This window comes from Mobula birostris, chromosome 1 (assembly GCF_030028105.1).
Source record: "Mobula birostris isolate sMobBir1 chromosome 1, sMobBir1.hap1, whole genome shotgun sequence".
In the NCBI taxonomy this organism is placed as follows: Eukaryota; Metazoa; Chordata; class Chondrichthyes; order Myliobatiformes; family Myliobatidae; genus Mobula; species Mobula birostris.
In genome coordinates, this window is record NC_092370.1 from 91,007,005 (window position 1) to 91,023,865 (window position 16,861).

The following is a 16,861-nucleotide window of genomic DNA, read 5'->3' on the forward strand; positions in this document are numbered from 1 at the left end:
TTAGGCATCACACCAAAGCAGGTGTTTAATGCAGACGAGACTGGGCTTTTTCGGAAGCATATGCTGAAACGCAGGTACATAAGTAAGGATGAAAAAACTGTGTCAGGTTCTAAGGCAGCAAAGGATAGACTGACTTTGCTTATGTGTTCCAATGTCGAAGGAGACTGTAAGATGAAGTCTCTCTTAGTTTACCATTCACTTAACCCCCGTGCTCTTAAGGGTTTGAGTAAGAATATGCTTCCTGTCCGCTGGGCAGCTAACAAGAAAGCATGGGTCACTGGTCAAATCTTTGAAGATTGGTTTGCTAATCATCTTGCTGTTGAGGCTGAACACTGCTGCCGGGAACAGAATCTTGCTTTTAAAGTTCTTTTGTTGCTTGACAATGCGCCAGCCCGTCCTAAACATCTGGACAGCAATCATCCTAACATAATAGTGCATTTCCTGCCGCCTAACATAACATCGTTGATTCAACCACTCGACCAAGGTGTGATATCCACATTCAAGGCGACTTTTTTACGGCAAACTGTCTCTCAGATGCTGCAAGCAACAGATGATTTTGAAAATCCCAGGAACTTACCAATGGTGAGGGAATGGCGGAAGTCCTTCAACATCAGACATGCCATCAACAGCAGTGATGAATCCTGGAAAGAGGTCAGGTCTTTCACTCTGAAGCAACTGGCAGGATTTTTTTTTTTAAGGCTGTGGAACACTTGGCACAAATGGCGATGGACATGGACCCATGTTTAGAACGGAGTCAGCATTTCAGTCATTCCCTGCAGTCAAGCCCTCTTCCCTACAAGCAAATTTATGCTGAAAAACAAAATGCTGCCAAGCAAACAATCCTCACCACTTTCTTCAAACCAGTGTCATCTCCTGCTGCCGGCAGTACTGAGAGTTTTGTGAGCCTTCCTTCACCCGTTGCTGTCCTTGATGATCCTGCGACACACAACCATCTACCTCATCCATGTAAAGCTGTCCGACACCACAACAACCACTCATCTCCCACAGCGAACACACTTGCCACTGTTGGTGCATACTGTACACCCTAGTATGTTAACTTTCTATAAATTATTACGTTGAATATTACCTTAAATTGATGAAATATAAAACAAGTGTTGCCTTGTGGTACTGCTTTTGTGTCATATTGGTATGAAAATGTGAATAAATTACAGATAAAACATATTTAGGTGGCCCTCAAGAACGCATCCCTATTTTCTCCATTTAAATAATTATTCACATTATGCATCGACTTTGAGGAACGTATCCCCTGCATCTAACGAGGTTAGGGTGTATCTGTGACACGACGTTGCTGAATTGGGACTGGAGACTGCTACGGAACGGTTTCTAACTAGTGTCAGTCATACACAATTGCATGGCTGTTAAGACACTATACTGTGCTTACAGCGAACAGTTTTTAAAAAATTGTCAGTTATGTGTTCGTGTTCAAAAAAGTGATTTTTGTCATTGATATTTAGCAAGAAATAAACAGCAGCACAATTCAAAACTGCTTTCCACCTTTTTGCCAAGTCGATTATGCAGCACATTTTCAAATACCTTTGCATATACCACAGCAATTGCATTTCCCTCATCAATGCTTTGTTCCATTAAAAATATGAAAATAAATGCCAAAATATAATTTCTTTTTCAGAAATCAATTTTTTTTTTTAATTAACCCACACCACAAAATGACTATTAAATCCATGCCTAATTCTGGCATTTTCCAACCAGAGGTTACATTAAGGAATTACATACAATTGAATTCATACCAACACCTTTATGTACAAGTATAACATTTGTACTGTCCTTGTTTCTTTAAATATTTGGAAGATTACAGGAATGGCCCTGTAATTCTGTCCCTCCCTTCCTTCAGCAACGTCAGGTGTACAGGTATCTCATTTGAATTAAGTAATTTATCCACTGAGGGCTGCTCATCATTCTATATTATAAACTTTCTCGAAGCCTGTTGTAATATAGTAATTTAGTAACAGACATATCCTTTGCTTCCATGCATATACAGTTGCAAGTAAAATTACAGTTGGCCCTCCTTATCCGCGAGTTCCGCGTGCGTGAATTCAACCAACCGCAAATTGAGAAAACCCAGAAGTGCTCTTCCAGCACTTGTTGTTCGAACATGTACAGACTTTTTTTTCTTGTTATTATTCCCTAAACAATGCAGTATTACAACTATTTTACATAGCATTTACATTGTATTAGGTATTTAGAGATGATACGGGAGGATGTGCGTAGGTTACCGTGGATCGGGATTGGAAAAAAAATGGAACTTCTTTTACTAAGTAAGTCGGAACAGGTACATCCAGTATTATTTAGCGTTGATTAGTCAAATGTTTGTCTTAGCACATAGTATATATTTTAGCTTTCCATGCATATAAAACACTTAAGAAACGTATGTTTCAGCGCCAGGCTGGGGAACAGAAATTCCCGAGTTTTATCCAGTGACAGACTGCTCCCGAGCACACTCTCCATCTGTGTCGGGTTGATGTGGAGGATCAAAAACCCAAAATCCCAAAACCCAATAATTAAACCACCGTGTTGCTTAGTGATAATTGTAGCTTTCATCGGGGCAGGGCCTTTCTCATTTTATCCTTTAAAATTGTTCCAATCGTTGACCAACTGTAGCCTAACGCTTTTCCAATGACCGATGGCATTTCACCTCTTTCCGATCGCTTTATTATTTCCACTTCATTTTAAATCGTAATTGTGATTATTTTCGTGAACAGAAACACTGCGGGTTCAGAGCTCCGCCGCTGGGTCCTAATGTTCACCACATTTAGACAGGTTGAATAAGGGACTTGAGCATCTGCATTAATTATTCATAAAATGTGGTCTAAATTTCTCCAAAGTCACAAAACAGACAAACACAATCTGCCTAAACTAACACACACAAACAACTGCACTACTTCTTGTACGTCAATTAAGCAATCGCAGTCTAGGTTCAAAGGAGTATGTGAACCTCTGGGGTACATCTCATTGACTGGAATACCTGCTACAAAAGCTATTTGGAGTCGGGTGTTCCAATCAATAAGATGAGATTGGAGGGAGAGGTAGAGGTACCCTGCCCTATAAAATAGATACACGAAGTCAGGTTATTGACAGAGCCTGCTCTTCTCAAGAAAGATCTGTTTATGTGCAGCATGCCTTGATCAAAACAACTTTCAGGAGACCTCAGATGCACAAAGCTAGAAAAGGATACAAAAGCATTTCTAAAGACCCGAGTGTTTATCAGTCAACAGCAAGAGAAATTGTCCACAAATGGAGGAAATTCAGTACGGTTGCTACTCTCCCTAGGAGTGGGCATCCTGCAAAGATCATACCCAAGAGCACAATGTGCAATTCTGAAGGAGGTGAAAAGAATCCAAGGGTAACGGTGGAAGATCTGCAGAAATCTCTAGAACTTGCTAAAAACTCTGTGCATATGTCCGCTATTTAAGAAAAACACTGAACAAGAATGGTGTTCATGGAAGGACACCAAGGAGGAAACCACTGCTCTCCAAAAATAAAAAAAAAATTACTGCACGTACAAAGACCACCCGGATAATCCACAACACTTCTGGGACAACGTCCTGTGGGCACACGGGACAAAAGCTGCACTTTCTGGCAGAAATGTACACTGCAATGTTTGGAGGAAAAAGAACAGTGCACATGTACACCAAAACCTCATCCCAACTGTGAAGCATGGTGGAACGAGCATCAGGGTTTGGATCTGCTTTGCTGCCTCAGGACCTGGGCAGACTGCAATCGTTGAGGAAACAACGAATTCAAAATTGTACTTCCTACAAAGCGAAACCTAATAGCATGAATGGCAGCGATGCTTCACTACCAGATGAACTCAACAACTTCTATGAATGCTTTGAAAGGGAGAACACAACTACAGTTGTGAAGAACCCTGTTGTACCTGATGACCCCGTGATCTCTGTCTCAGAGGCCGATGTTAGACTGCCTTTAAAGAGAGTGAACCCTCGCAAGGCGGAAAATCCCGATGAAGTACCTGGTAAGGCTCTGAAAAACTGTGCCAACCAACTAGCGGGAGTATTCAAGGACATTTTCAACCTTTATCTGCTACGGGTGGAAGTTCCCACTTGCTTCAAAAAAGCAACAATTATACCAGTGCAGAAGAATAATGTGGGCTGCCTTAATGACTATCGCCCGGTAGCACTCACATTGATGGTGATGGAATGCTTTGAGAGGTTGGTCATGACTAGATTGAACTCTTGCCTCAGGAAGGACCTGGACCCACTGCAATTTGCCTATCGCCACAGTAGGTCAATGGCAGATGCAATCTCAGTGGCTCTCCACATGGCTTTCGAGCACCTGGACAACACAAACACCTACGTCAGGATGCTGTTCATCAACTAGAGCTCAGCATTTAATACCATCATTCCCACAATCCTGATTGAGAAGTTGCAGAACCCGGGTCTCTGTACCTCACTCTGTAATTGGATGCTCGACTTCCTAACTGGAAGTCCACAATGTGTGCGGATTGGTGATAACATATTCTTCCTGTTGACGATCAACACTGGCACACCGTGGGGTGTGTGCTTAGTCCACTGCTCTACTCTCTATATACACATGACTGTGTGGTTAGGCATAACTCAAATACATCTATAAATTTGCTGACAATACAACCATTGTTGGTAGAATCTCAGGTGGTGACGAGGGGGCGTACAGGAGTGAGATATGCCAACTAGTGGAGTGCTGCCATAGCAATAACCTGACACTGAACGTCAGTAAGATGAAAGAGCTGATTGTGGACTTCAGGACGGGTAAGACAAAGGAACACGTACCAATCCTCATAGAGGGATCAAAAGTGGAGAGAGTGAGCAGCTTCAAGTTCCTGGGTGTCAATCTCTGAGGATCCAACCTGGTCCCAACATATCCATGTAGTTATAAAGGCAAGACAGCGACTATATTAGGAGCTTGAAGAAATTTGGCATGTCAACAAATACACTCAAAAGCTTCTATAGTTGTACCATGGAGAGCATTCTGACAGGCTGCATCACTGTCTGGTATAGAGGGGCTACTGCACAGGACCAGGTGAAGCTGCAGAAGGTAATAAATCTAGTCAGCTCCATCTTGAGTTCTAGCCTACAAAGTACCCAGGGAGCAGTGTCTCAGAATGGCAGCGTCCATTATTAAGGATCTCCAGCACCCAGGGCATGCCCTTTTCTCACTGTTACCATCAGGTAGGAGGTACAGAAGCCTGAAGGCACACACTCAGCGATTCAGGAACAGCTTCTTCCCCTCTGCCATCCGATTCCTAAATGAACATTGAAGCTTTGGACACTAACTCACTTTTTAAAAAAATATATATTTTTGCACATTTTTAAATCTATTCAATACATGTAACTAATTTACTTGTTTATTTATTATTATTTTATATTTTTTATTTTTATATTTTCATATTTTTTTCCTCTCTGCGAGATTATGTATTACATTGAACTGGTGCTGCTGCTGCTAAGTTAACAAATCTCACATCATCTGCTGGTGATAATAAACCTGACTCTGATTGAAGACATTTTACAGGAGAATGTCAGGGTAGCAGTCCATCACCTGAAGCTTAATAGAAGTTGGTTGATGCAAGATGACAATGATCCGAAACACAAAAGTAATCAACAATAGAATGGTTTAAAAAGAAGAAAATTTGTGTTTTGGAATTGCCGTGTCAGAGTCCAAACCTTAACCCAATTGAGATGCTGTGGCATTACTTGAAGAGAGCAGTTCATGCAAGGTATCCCAGAAATATTGATGAATTGAAACAGTTCTGCACGGAGGAATGGTCTAAAATTCCTCCTCACCATTGTACAAGTCTGATCAGCAGTTACAGGAAAAGTTTCGTGGAGGTTATTGCTGCTAAATGAGGTTCTGCCAGTTACTAAGTACAAGGGTTCACATACTTCTTCCAGCCATGACTATGAATGATTAAACATGAAATGATAAATATGAAAAATTTAACTGTTTTTGTGTTATTAGTTGAAACAGATTGTCTATTACCGTGACTTAGATGAAGATCAGACCACATTTTATGAGTAATAAATGCAAAAAACCAGGTAACCTCAAAGGGTTCATAAGCCTTTTTTTTTTGCAAATGTACTCCATTGTTAATGTTTACTATCTCTTCCCATTACTAAAATGATAGAACTGGGGGCTTGCACATTTTTGCCAGACCCACTTCATAGATTTTACAATGCACAGTTGAGTTTGCACATAACCTGTAAAATATGTCTTGATTAGCAGTAGCTGTGATGGGTCTTTGCCTGACATTCTTCTTATATCTTACTTAAAAAAAGAGAGATACAGTGTCAAACAGGCCCTTCGGCCCATCAAGCTTCACCTAGCAATCTATCACTTAACTATTGCCTAATTACAGGGCTATTTACGATGGCCAATAAACTCACTAACCAGTATGTCTTTGGAGTTTGACAGGAAACCAGCACATCCAGAGGAAATCCATGTGGTCAAGGGGGAGAACATACAAAACCCTTACAGCTGGTACCAGAATTGAACTTTGAACTCCAACATCCCAAGCTGTAAGAGATTCACACTATGCTTCATCGGTTCCAAAATAAACAACCAAACTGCTGGAGGAACACATCTAGTCAGGCAGCATCTGTGGAGAAAAAATAGACAGCTGATGTTTTGGGTCAAAGTGTCTTGACTTGAAACATCAACTGACCATTCCCCTCTATAGATCCTACCTGATCTGCTGAGTTCCTCTAGCAATTTGATTTTTTTTTGTTTCAGGATCTGTAGCCTTGTTTCCTCTCATTAAATCAAAGGTTCACAACTTTTTCTTGCAACTGTGTATGAGCAAGTGTCATGATGAATCTTTATAAAATACGAGTGCAGGCTCAGCTGGAGTATTGTACCCAATACTGGGTGCTACACCTTAGACAAGATGCAAGGGTTTTTGAGGCTAAAGAAAAGATTTACTGAAACTATTTCATGAAAGGAAGTTTTATGTTATGCAGACAGATCAGAGAAGTTGGGGATATTCTCCTTGGAATAGAGCAGATGTGGAAAGGATCTGAAAGAATAATGTTCCTATGGCAGAAGCAATAAGATCTATAGATCATAAAATACAAGAAGACTGGCAAAAGAAGCAAAACTATCACAAGGGAATTAATAAAATGAAGAGAATGGTTAGGGTATGGGATGTACTGACAGGGCAGTAGTGGAAGCAATTTTGATTGCAACATTCAAAATAAATTGGTTAAGTATCAGACACTAGAGAATTTGCAGGGCTACAGGGAATGGAAAGGACAGGTGGTCAAGCCAGACTGCACTTGCAGAGGGTCAGTACAATATGATAGACTGAATGGCAACATTCTGTGCTCCAACTATATTGAGAGTTCATAACAGTACACTCAGTATAATAGCACTTGGACTTTTTTGACCCCTTTCCTATTTTTCATCTCATAGTAACATATACAAGCAGATAACTGACCGAGCGTTTTGCAAAAGGAATTAAGTCACAATAGGATAATATTCTTTGCAAACCATGCCCTAAAATGTGATTTTAAAATCTGCAACATTAAGTTTCTATAGTTACTGCAATGGATAAACTTCCTACCTTCCTCCTTGGTCACAGAACAAATCAAGGCTGTAAATTATAGACTACATTTAATAAAAACAGAGAAAAAAAATCATAAGTACACATTGGCTTCCCCTTTTAAGAAAATCTGGAGCCATTCTCCATAAAGAAAATTTTCAATCAATACTGAGTGGTCCAATAAAAAGCAGGAATGGAAGTTGAAAAGAGACTCTGATAACATCTGAGAACAGCAAATAGTTCTCGCTAATTACAAGAAGATTTTTTTTTAAAATGGCAGAACTGAAGTTCCAAATTTTAAAGGGAAGTTGTTGCAAACAATGAACAAGAGCATCAGGAAGGGAAGCAACATCAGCAAATTTTAAGAATAGTTAAATGAGAAAATTAACCTTCATTTCCTTATACTCTTGATCGGATTCAACAAATATGAATTGGAAAGGGTTTTACAATAATTATTCAGGGCTAAAGCCTAATACCATGAGGTTACGCTTCATCAGCTTAAAAAAAATTAAAGACAATACTGAAATTTAATGGGATCCAATAAGGTGTATAGTAAAAACATTTCATCTGAGTAAAGGCAATACAATGCTAACTTGAGCTAAGGGCAATTCACACAGGGCAAGTACATTTGCCTCTTTTGCATTAGAGAAACCAAACAGATAGAGTGTTTACTTTGCCGAGCACTTAGGCTACGTCCATACTAGACTGGATAAATCCGTAACCGAAGCTTTTTCTCTTCCTTTTAACCCTCCGTCCAGACTAAAACGGCGTTTTCATCCCCCGAAAACTAAGATTTTCAGAAACGGTCTCCAGAGTGAATAAATCTGAAAACACCTAATATCCATTTAGTGTGTACGGGGTAACCAAAGCTTTTTAAAACCGCTGTCGTGACGTGCCAGAACAGATGGTGGCAGCGTGGCATTTCATTGTTTTCTTGAACGCACAACCTAACAAATTCAGAACAGACGGCAACCAGACGAAGCCAGAAGAGTGAGAAATTTACTGACCAAATACTTTGAACCATAGCTTACTGAATAAATAAGTATATTCACTTTGCCCAGTTTTATGTCCTTGCTTGTATGAAGGTGGTTTACCTATTTATGCAAGTACTTCTCAGACAATAAATGAACAGCCTAATGTAACATTGTATGGAAATACAAGATAACAATGATGCAGACATGTTTTATACATTTAACAAGGTGCTTTATTAATGCAACAGAGTTAGTCAGTTTTTCAGTGTTCGTCGTCAGCCGGGTCATACTGTCCGTGAACTCCCTGTTGGTTGGCTCCATACGCTCCATTATTTGTTTTTTCTAGTTTTAAGTCCTCCTGCGCGAGAGTCAAGAGCAATTCCTTTTTAAGTTTTTCTACTCCGTAACTGGACAAATGTGCACCAAGTAGACCGTTTCCTCTTCGCTTGTTTTCTGTGTGTCCTGCACATGCCCAGTAGGAGGAGATTTGCCCAAATATCCGTTCTAATGTGGAAGGAGATATTTTGAAAAACGCTTGGTGTGGATGCCTATCGTTTTTAAGCGAAACCAGCATTTTCAAAATTATCCGGTCTAGTGTGGACGTAGCCTTAGATCTGTCTGTGAGTTGATCTTGAGCTTCCTGTTGTATTCCACTTTAATACTCAGTCCCACTTCTATTCCAACTCATCTGTCTGCAAGCTCTTCCACTGCCACGATTAGGCTCAATCTTGGCTATAGTCTGGGCATTTTGTAATTTTCTGGAAAGAACACGATTTTTCCAACTTCAGATCAACCCTTTCATATCATCATGCTTGTATCTTTCACACGTCATTTCTATCAAACACTTTGCTAATGATCAGCCCTGATGTTATTATCACCTGACCTGCTTCAACCAATCTTCATTTAGTCCTGTCCAGACGAAGGAACTCAACCCAAAATATTGACTGCCTATTCAGCTCCACAGCTGGGAGACCGTTTCGCTGAACACCTATGCTCTGTCCGCCAGAGAAAGCAGGATTTCCCAGTGGCCACACATTTTAATTCCACATCCCATTCCCATTCTGATATGTCTATCCACGGCCTCCTCTACTGTCAAGATGAAGCCACACTCAGGTTGGAGGAACAACACCTTATATTCCGTCTGGGTAGCCTCCAACCTGATGGCATGAATATTGACTTCTCTAACTTCCGTTAATGCCCGTCCTCCCCTCACACCTCATCCCTTATTTATTTTATATATTTTTTATTTTCCCTCTTTTTTTTCCTTCTCCCTCTGTCCCTCTCACAATAACTCCTTGCCTGCTCTCCACCCTCTGGGCTCCCCTACCCCCTTCTCCTTCTCCCCAGGCTTCCCGTCCCATGATCCTCTCCCTTCTCCAGCTCTTAGATTCACCTCTCCCCTCCTGTCTTCTCCTATCATTTCAGATCCCCCCCCCGTCCCCCACTTTCAAATCTCTTACTATCTCTTCTTTCAGTTAGTCCTGACGAAGGGTCCCGACCCAAATTGCCAACTGTACCTCTTCCTAAAGATGCTGCCTGGCCTGCTGTTTTCAAGATTGAGATTGTTTGGGGCAAACAAAAATATTGTACAAATTGTAAATTATTCAGTATGGAAAATTTATCAAATTGGATTACCGTAAACAATCCCACCACACCAAATCCAATTTCCAATACCACTGTCGTATCTGTCCCCTCTTGCAACCATTGTATATACAACTCAACTTTGGCAATTTAACTCACTTCATTCCCAAGCCAATTAGATTCAACAGCACTTAATTTTTACTTCTTAGCCTTAAGTTAAAATTATTTTTCGATCAGTAACTCTGACACAGAGAGAATGGTACCGTTCGAACTCAACTATGGATTTGGTAGAATCTCACCACTGAATCAGCAGAATCCTAGTATGTCTTCCTTCAGAAACAAGCACTGATGCTTAAAATAACTCTTCAGTGCAGTACTGAAGGATGATGATACCAGCCTTCAGAAGAAATGTTGAACTAAGGCCCAATTTGCACTCTTAAGGTGCATGTGGAAAAGCCCATACTGCTACTTCCAGTGTACAACTCCCTCGGTCGACATCCTCCAGATAGTCTACGGAACAGCCTATTTTACTTCTTTTACGCCTGTTTTTCATCTTAAATGTATTTCTGGAACTGTTAGAGCCTGAGATTTACAGTTCGGAGATCAATTGAGTGCTCCAACGCCTTGCTGTCTCAGAGAAGATTCGGGGAAGCAAGTGCCCTTGAGGTGAAGAAACCTAGAGATGGGATGCAAGCTGATGCCAGACTTCATTTCGATGATTAAAGCATCCGTTAATAGCTGATTAAAGCGTCGAGGAAGATTGAGACATTGAGGCAAATGCAGGGTTCAGTGCCGACTGCCTGCTTTTTGATTGCTGATAGATCCCTCTGCTGCCAGATAAGTTTGTGAACGACCTATCAACGTCTGGAGCTCACTGTGGCAGGCAGATAGGCCTCTGCACTTGTGTGGTGTCTCTCTCTTTCGATGATGTCGGAGAGTGTTATTGTGGTTCTGGATTCATGAATTGGACTATTGCATTTATGGACCGTGGACTTTTTCAGACTTACGTTTTTTATATTCTGTGTTTCTGCCTGTTTCTGTTTTGTTCTGCGGGGGTAGGGAGTTGGGGGGGGGGGGTGGGTTAATGTTCTTGTTACGTCTTGTTAAGTTTTTTTGTGCTGAGGGTGGAGGGTTTGATGATTGGGTTGCCGTTCTTTTTTGTGTGGGGGAGGTGGGTTTGATGTTTCACTCTGAGTGACTTTCATGGCTATCTGGAGAGAACACACCTCAGTGTACATATGGATATATACATTGAATCTTTGAAAAAGAGTAGTGGCGTTATTCCCAATACACTCAGTAAACATTGAGAAAAAAATTACAAGTTGATATCTTGACAGGCTCATTCCTCCTACATTATAATCTATTTGTTTGAAACCAAAGGGCGATCAAATGGCATTGATTCAGGCGTTATCCTTTTCACAGCTACACAGTCCCAATCTCTAATATTCCTACGAAGACCTTCAGCAACTTGTCCTTTTACTCTACTCCCCATTTTTATTTGCTTAAATTGTATTGCCTCTTGGCTTTTACAATAACCCCAACCACTTATTCTTTATACTCAAGTTAATTATTTCCTGATTTTTTTTTGCTCCAGTTTCTTGGGGAAAAATAGTGCATCCACCAGGCTTCACTACTGCCCCAAGCTAAAACATCTGATCCTCAAAAAGCAGTACAAAATCACCAATTCAATGATGACTGCATATTGATAACCAAACTTGCGTGACTTTAATATTTTCAATACTTTTAATGCTGCAGCACAATCCTGGGCCTGAAGTTCATATTGCTGAGAACTTTGCAAGCACATGGGATCATGTAGTCTGAACACATTCAGCATACCTCATTTTCCAGGATGCATCAGTGTCATTCAATCTGTTTACTGAACAGCAGATAAGCCACCTCAACAGCATTTTAATCAGACACTGCTTTGGTAACTGAAGTGTAAAGACTACAAAGGTATGCTTACATTGAGGTACAACTTCAATTATGCCCTAGTTGACTCCAAACTACTGTGCAAATTTTTCAATCACTGCCTAAGATTTATTAACTTTGCAGTAGCAGTACAATGCTATACATGATAAATATAGGAAAAAACTGAATTACACTAAGTTTAATGTAAATATAAATTACATAGTTAAATTAAGATAAGCAGTGAAAAATCAGAAATTTTACAAATTCAATGTCCATTTAGAAATTGGATGGCAGAGGGGAAGAAGCTGTCCCTGAATTACTGAATCATATTATCAACAGAGAAAAGCTGGTGGTGCAACTTTTCGCCTGCAATCAGGGAGGTTATCAGTGAGCCTCAGATGAAATTTTTCCATGGTGATCACTCCCAACGAAATGAAGGAGAAATTGGGAAAATATGCATCATTTCTATCCCTAGAATTGCACACCAGCTCTAAGCATAATACAATGGAGTTACTATCTCATGCAGAACTGCATTATTTCTCACAGTCAGTGAAGAACTGATGTTTAGTTTCCCTCTGATCATACCAAGGATTATGTTTCAAAACAAAATCTGAAGTAAGCACACAGGCTTACACAATGCCAAGATCAGCAAGGATGGTGCTTTCTCCAACTTTCATCCAGTTCAAAAAAACTCTAAATGACCTAAGAAGCTGAATTTCTAGTAGCCTGAGAGGATGGAAGATGGCTATCTGAGACTGACCAACCATACAAAACAGTCCAAGCTCATAAACTCTAAAGTGGATGGAGGATGCAAGTCAATGAGACTGCAGCTTTGTCTGGGATATAGAATAAACATTTTCTTCACAAAATACTAGCAAAATTCACAAAGATGAGCCATAACATCTACTATACAAGACTGTACTAGGCAGAACATACTATTTTAACCTGTAATTTGGTTCTCTTTCCACGGGGGCCGTCTGAACTGCTGAGCATTTCCATTATCAGGTGCTTTTGTAAACAGTAACTGCAGCTTTTAAAAAAAATTTTCTAGGTAGTACTTGTTGCTTTCACATGTTTAATATAGTTTCTGACCCCAATCATTAACACTTTACATTGAAGCTCCAAGTACAATATTATGAAGAAAGGTTGATCTAAGCAGTATCTGAAAATCTATTAAGATTAATTTGGGAAAGTTAATAAATTACTTTGTGAATAAGTCAAATTTGCAAATAAATATGTCCCCCACACTTCAATATCCAAAATAGGAGTTACTAGCAGATCAGACACCATGTAGAGTATTCTGGGAGAATTCTGGTGGAAAGAGAGGCAAAAAAAGACTGAAGCTAGGGAGAAAAGCGGACCATTACGCGAGGGAAAGGGTTAGCTTCCTGCAAATAGTCAAGCCCTCTGATCAGGATGGTGACAGTTGTGGAGTATTGAAGGGAAGGCCACAAGAAGGGTCTGAACCCAAAATGTCAGCCGTCTATTTCCTCCTGCACATGTTGCCTAACAATGCTGCGTTCCTCCAGCAGTTTGTGTTAACCCATCATCTGCATCGTGGTGTCATGTGGATCACAAGACTATCAAGCTCCTGAGTCGTAAGAACAACAGAGCCAAATCCCCAACCAAAGTGACTGGACAAGGAGAAAGGTCCACAGCTGTCAGACCCTTGATTCCCCAATAAGAGAGCAGAGAAAATTTACAAGGGAGTTGCCAGGACTTCAGGACCAGAGTTAAAGGGAAAGGTTGAACAGGTTAGGACTTCATTCACTAAGGCTAAGGAGAGGGAGAGGGAGAGGGAGAGGATCAAGAATACAAAATTATGAATGGTATAGGTATATAGAATAAATGCAAGCAGGCTTTTTCTAGAACTAGAGGTCATGTGGTAACTGTGAAAGATGAAATGTTTAAGGGGAACATGAAAGGCAACTTCTTCATTCAGAAGGTGAGAGTGTGGAACGAGCTGCCAACAGAAGTGGTGGATGGGTTTGATTTCAACAATTATGAGAAATTTGAATAGGTAATGGATGGGAGGAGTATGGAGAGCTACGTTCCGGGCTCAGGTCAATATGACTAGTTTGGCGTAAACTAGATGGACCGAAGGGCCCGTTTCTATGCTATGACTCCATGACAGAAGTGCCAAACTCCTGGTAGAGACCACAGGAAATCTAGTCTACCTATCCAGAGTAAATGAGGTTTAAAGGGACCAGCACTCTTGGATAACATCCTGCTGGGGTTGGGCTGTGAGGTAGCAAAGGCTGGGATAGTGGAGCTGGGCAGGTTGGTGTGGGGAGGAGATGTAACCGGGGGAGCACAGTAACCCCAGACAGGCTGGGGGCGTCTATAAAATAAACAGTCCGGCAATAAGCAGAGCTTCGGCCAGAGAAACAGCAAGGCCCGAAGCCCAACTGGCGCCACCTCCTCCTTCCCTTCCCCACATACCGACGGTGGATTTGCAGGCCTCGCTGAACGTGTCGTCCGTGAAGCGCTCCATCAAGCTGGTCTTGCCCACGCCCCGGCTGCCGATGATGATCACCTGAAGTTTATAGTCGGCCGGCCGCGGCGGCTGCCTCCGGCGGCGGGAGTTGGCCGGGCTCGGCGAAGCCCCGCCGCTGGTCGACAAACTGTTAGCCGACACGGACCTGGAGTTGGAGCTCAGCCCCCCGCCTCCACCGACCCCCTTCCTCCGTGGCACGGCTGCCCGCTCCATCGGCTCGCCACTCTCAACTACCCCCAGCCCTTCCGCCCTTCCTTCCGCCAACAACAAATCTCCTCCAGGCTGACTGTCCGCACTCTTCCAGTATCCCAGTCAGCACCACGAGGGTCATCTTACGTCATGCCCACTCCTCATTAATATTAATTACCAAAATCGCCCCGTGTGGGAGGTTGGTGGAAAAGCAACCAAATATGTTCAATTACATGATGAACTCAATTTTCTCAGGGCACAAATGTCAAATTTTAGCGGATATATTTAAAAGTAGATTGATTCATATAATAGCAACACACATCAAAGTTGCTGGTGAACGCAGCAGGCCAGGCAGCATCTGTAGGAAGAGGTGCAGTCGACGTTTCAGGCCGAGACCCTTCGTCAGGACTAACTGAAGGAAGAGTGAGTAAGGGATTTGAAAGTTGGAGGGGGAGATCCAAAATGATAGGAGAAGACAGGAGGGGGAGGGATGGAGCCAAGAGCTGGACAGGTGATAGGCAAAAAGGGATACGAGAGGATCATGGGACAGGAGGTCCGGGAAGAAAGACAAGGTGGGGGGGACCCAGAGGATGGGCAAGAGTTATATCCAGAGGGACAGAGGGAGAAAAAGGAGAGTGAGAGAAAGAATGTGTGCATAAAAATAAGTAACAGATGGGGTACGAGGGGGAGGTGGGGCCTTAGCGGAAGTTAGAGATGTCGATGTTCATGCCATCAGGTTGGAGGCTACCCAGACGGAATATAAGGTGTTGTTCCTCCAACCTGAGTGTGGCTTCATCTTTACAGTAGAGGAGGCCGTGGATGGACATGTCAGAATGGGAGTGGGATGTGGAATTAAAATGTGTGGCCACTGGGAGATCCTGTTTTCTCTGGCGGACAGAGCGTAGATGTTCAGCAAAGCGGTCTCCCGGTCTGCGTCGGGTCTCGCCAATATATAAAAGGCCACATCGGGAGCACCGGACGCAGTATATCACCCCAGTCGACTCACAGGTGAAGTGTTGCCTCACCTGGAAGGACTGTTTGGGGCTCTGAATGGTGGTAAGGGAGGAAGTGTAAGGGCATGTGTAGCACTTGTTCCACTTACACGGATAAGTGCCAGGAGGGAGATCAGTGGGGAGGGATGGGGGGGATGAATGGACAAGGGAGTTGTGTAGGGAGCGATCCCTGCGGAATGCAGAGAGAGGGGGGGAGGGAAAGATGTGCTTGGTGGTGGGATCCCGTTGGAGGTGGCGGAAGTTACAGAGAATAATATGTTGGACCCGGAGGCTGGTGGGGTGGTAGGTGAGGACCAGGGGAACCCTATTCCTAGTGGGGTGGCGAGAGGATGGAGTGAGAGCAGATGTACGTGAAATGGGGGAGATGCGTTTAAGAGCAGAGTTGATAGTGGAGGAAGGGAAGCCCCTTTCTTTAAAAAAGGAAGACATCTCCCTCGTCCTAGAATGAAAAGCCTCATCCTGAGAGCAGATGTGGTGGAGACGGAGGAATTGCGAGAAGGGGATGGCGTTTTTGCAAGAGACAGGGTGAGAAGAGGAATAGCCCAGATAGCTGTGAGAGTCAGTAGGCTTATAGTGGACATCAGTGGATAAGCTGTCTCCAGAGACAGAGACAGAAGGATCTAGAAAGGGGAGGGAGGTGTCGGAAATGGACCAGGTAAACTTGAGGGCAGGGTGAAAGTTGGAGGCAAAGTTAATAAAGTCAACGAGTTCTGCATGCGTGCAGGAAGCAGCGCCAATGCAGTCATCGATGTAGCGAAGGAAAAGTGGGGGACAGATACCAGAATAGGCACGGAACATAGATTGTTCCACAAACCCAACAAAAAGGCAGGCATAGCTAGGACCCATATGGGTGCCCATAGCTACACCTTTAGTTTGGAGGAAGTGGGAGGAGCCAAAGGAGAAATTATTAAGAATAAGGACTAATTCCGCTAGACGGAGCAGAGTGGTGGTAGAGGGGAACTGATTAGGTCTGGAATCCAAAAAGAAGTGTAGAGCTTTAAAACCTTCCTGATGGGGGATGGAAGTATATAAGGACTGGACATCCATGGTGAAAATAAAGCGGTGGGGGCCAGGGAACTTAAAATCATCGAAAAGTTTAAGAGCGCTCTGTCCGCCAGAGAAAGCAGGATCTCCC

The 16,861-nt window shown here is 42.5% G+C and overlaps 1 protein-coding gene across 2 annotated transcripts in view; it reads right to left on the reverse strand.

The window, feature by feature from the left end:
• Window positions 1–14,829, reverse strand: part of rab12 (RAB12, member RAS oncogene family) — a 40,784-nt gene extending 25,955 nt beyond the window's left edge. Inside the window, exon 1 of one of the 2 annotated variants that reach the window (XM_072259128.1) lies at window positions 14,470–14,829. In XM_072259128.1, coding sequence (XP_072115229.1) covers window positions 14,470–14,737 — 268 coding nt within the window. In that variant the 5' untranslated portion in view covers window positions 14,738–14,829. The remainder of the gene's footprint in view (window positions 1–14,469) is intronic. The other variant, XM_072259120.1, reaches the window with a different exon arrangement.
• Between the last annotated feature and the right edge of the window lie 2,032 nt (window positions 14,830–16,861).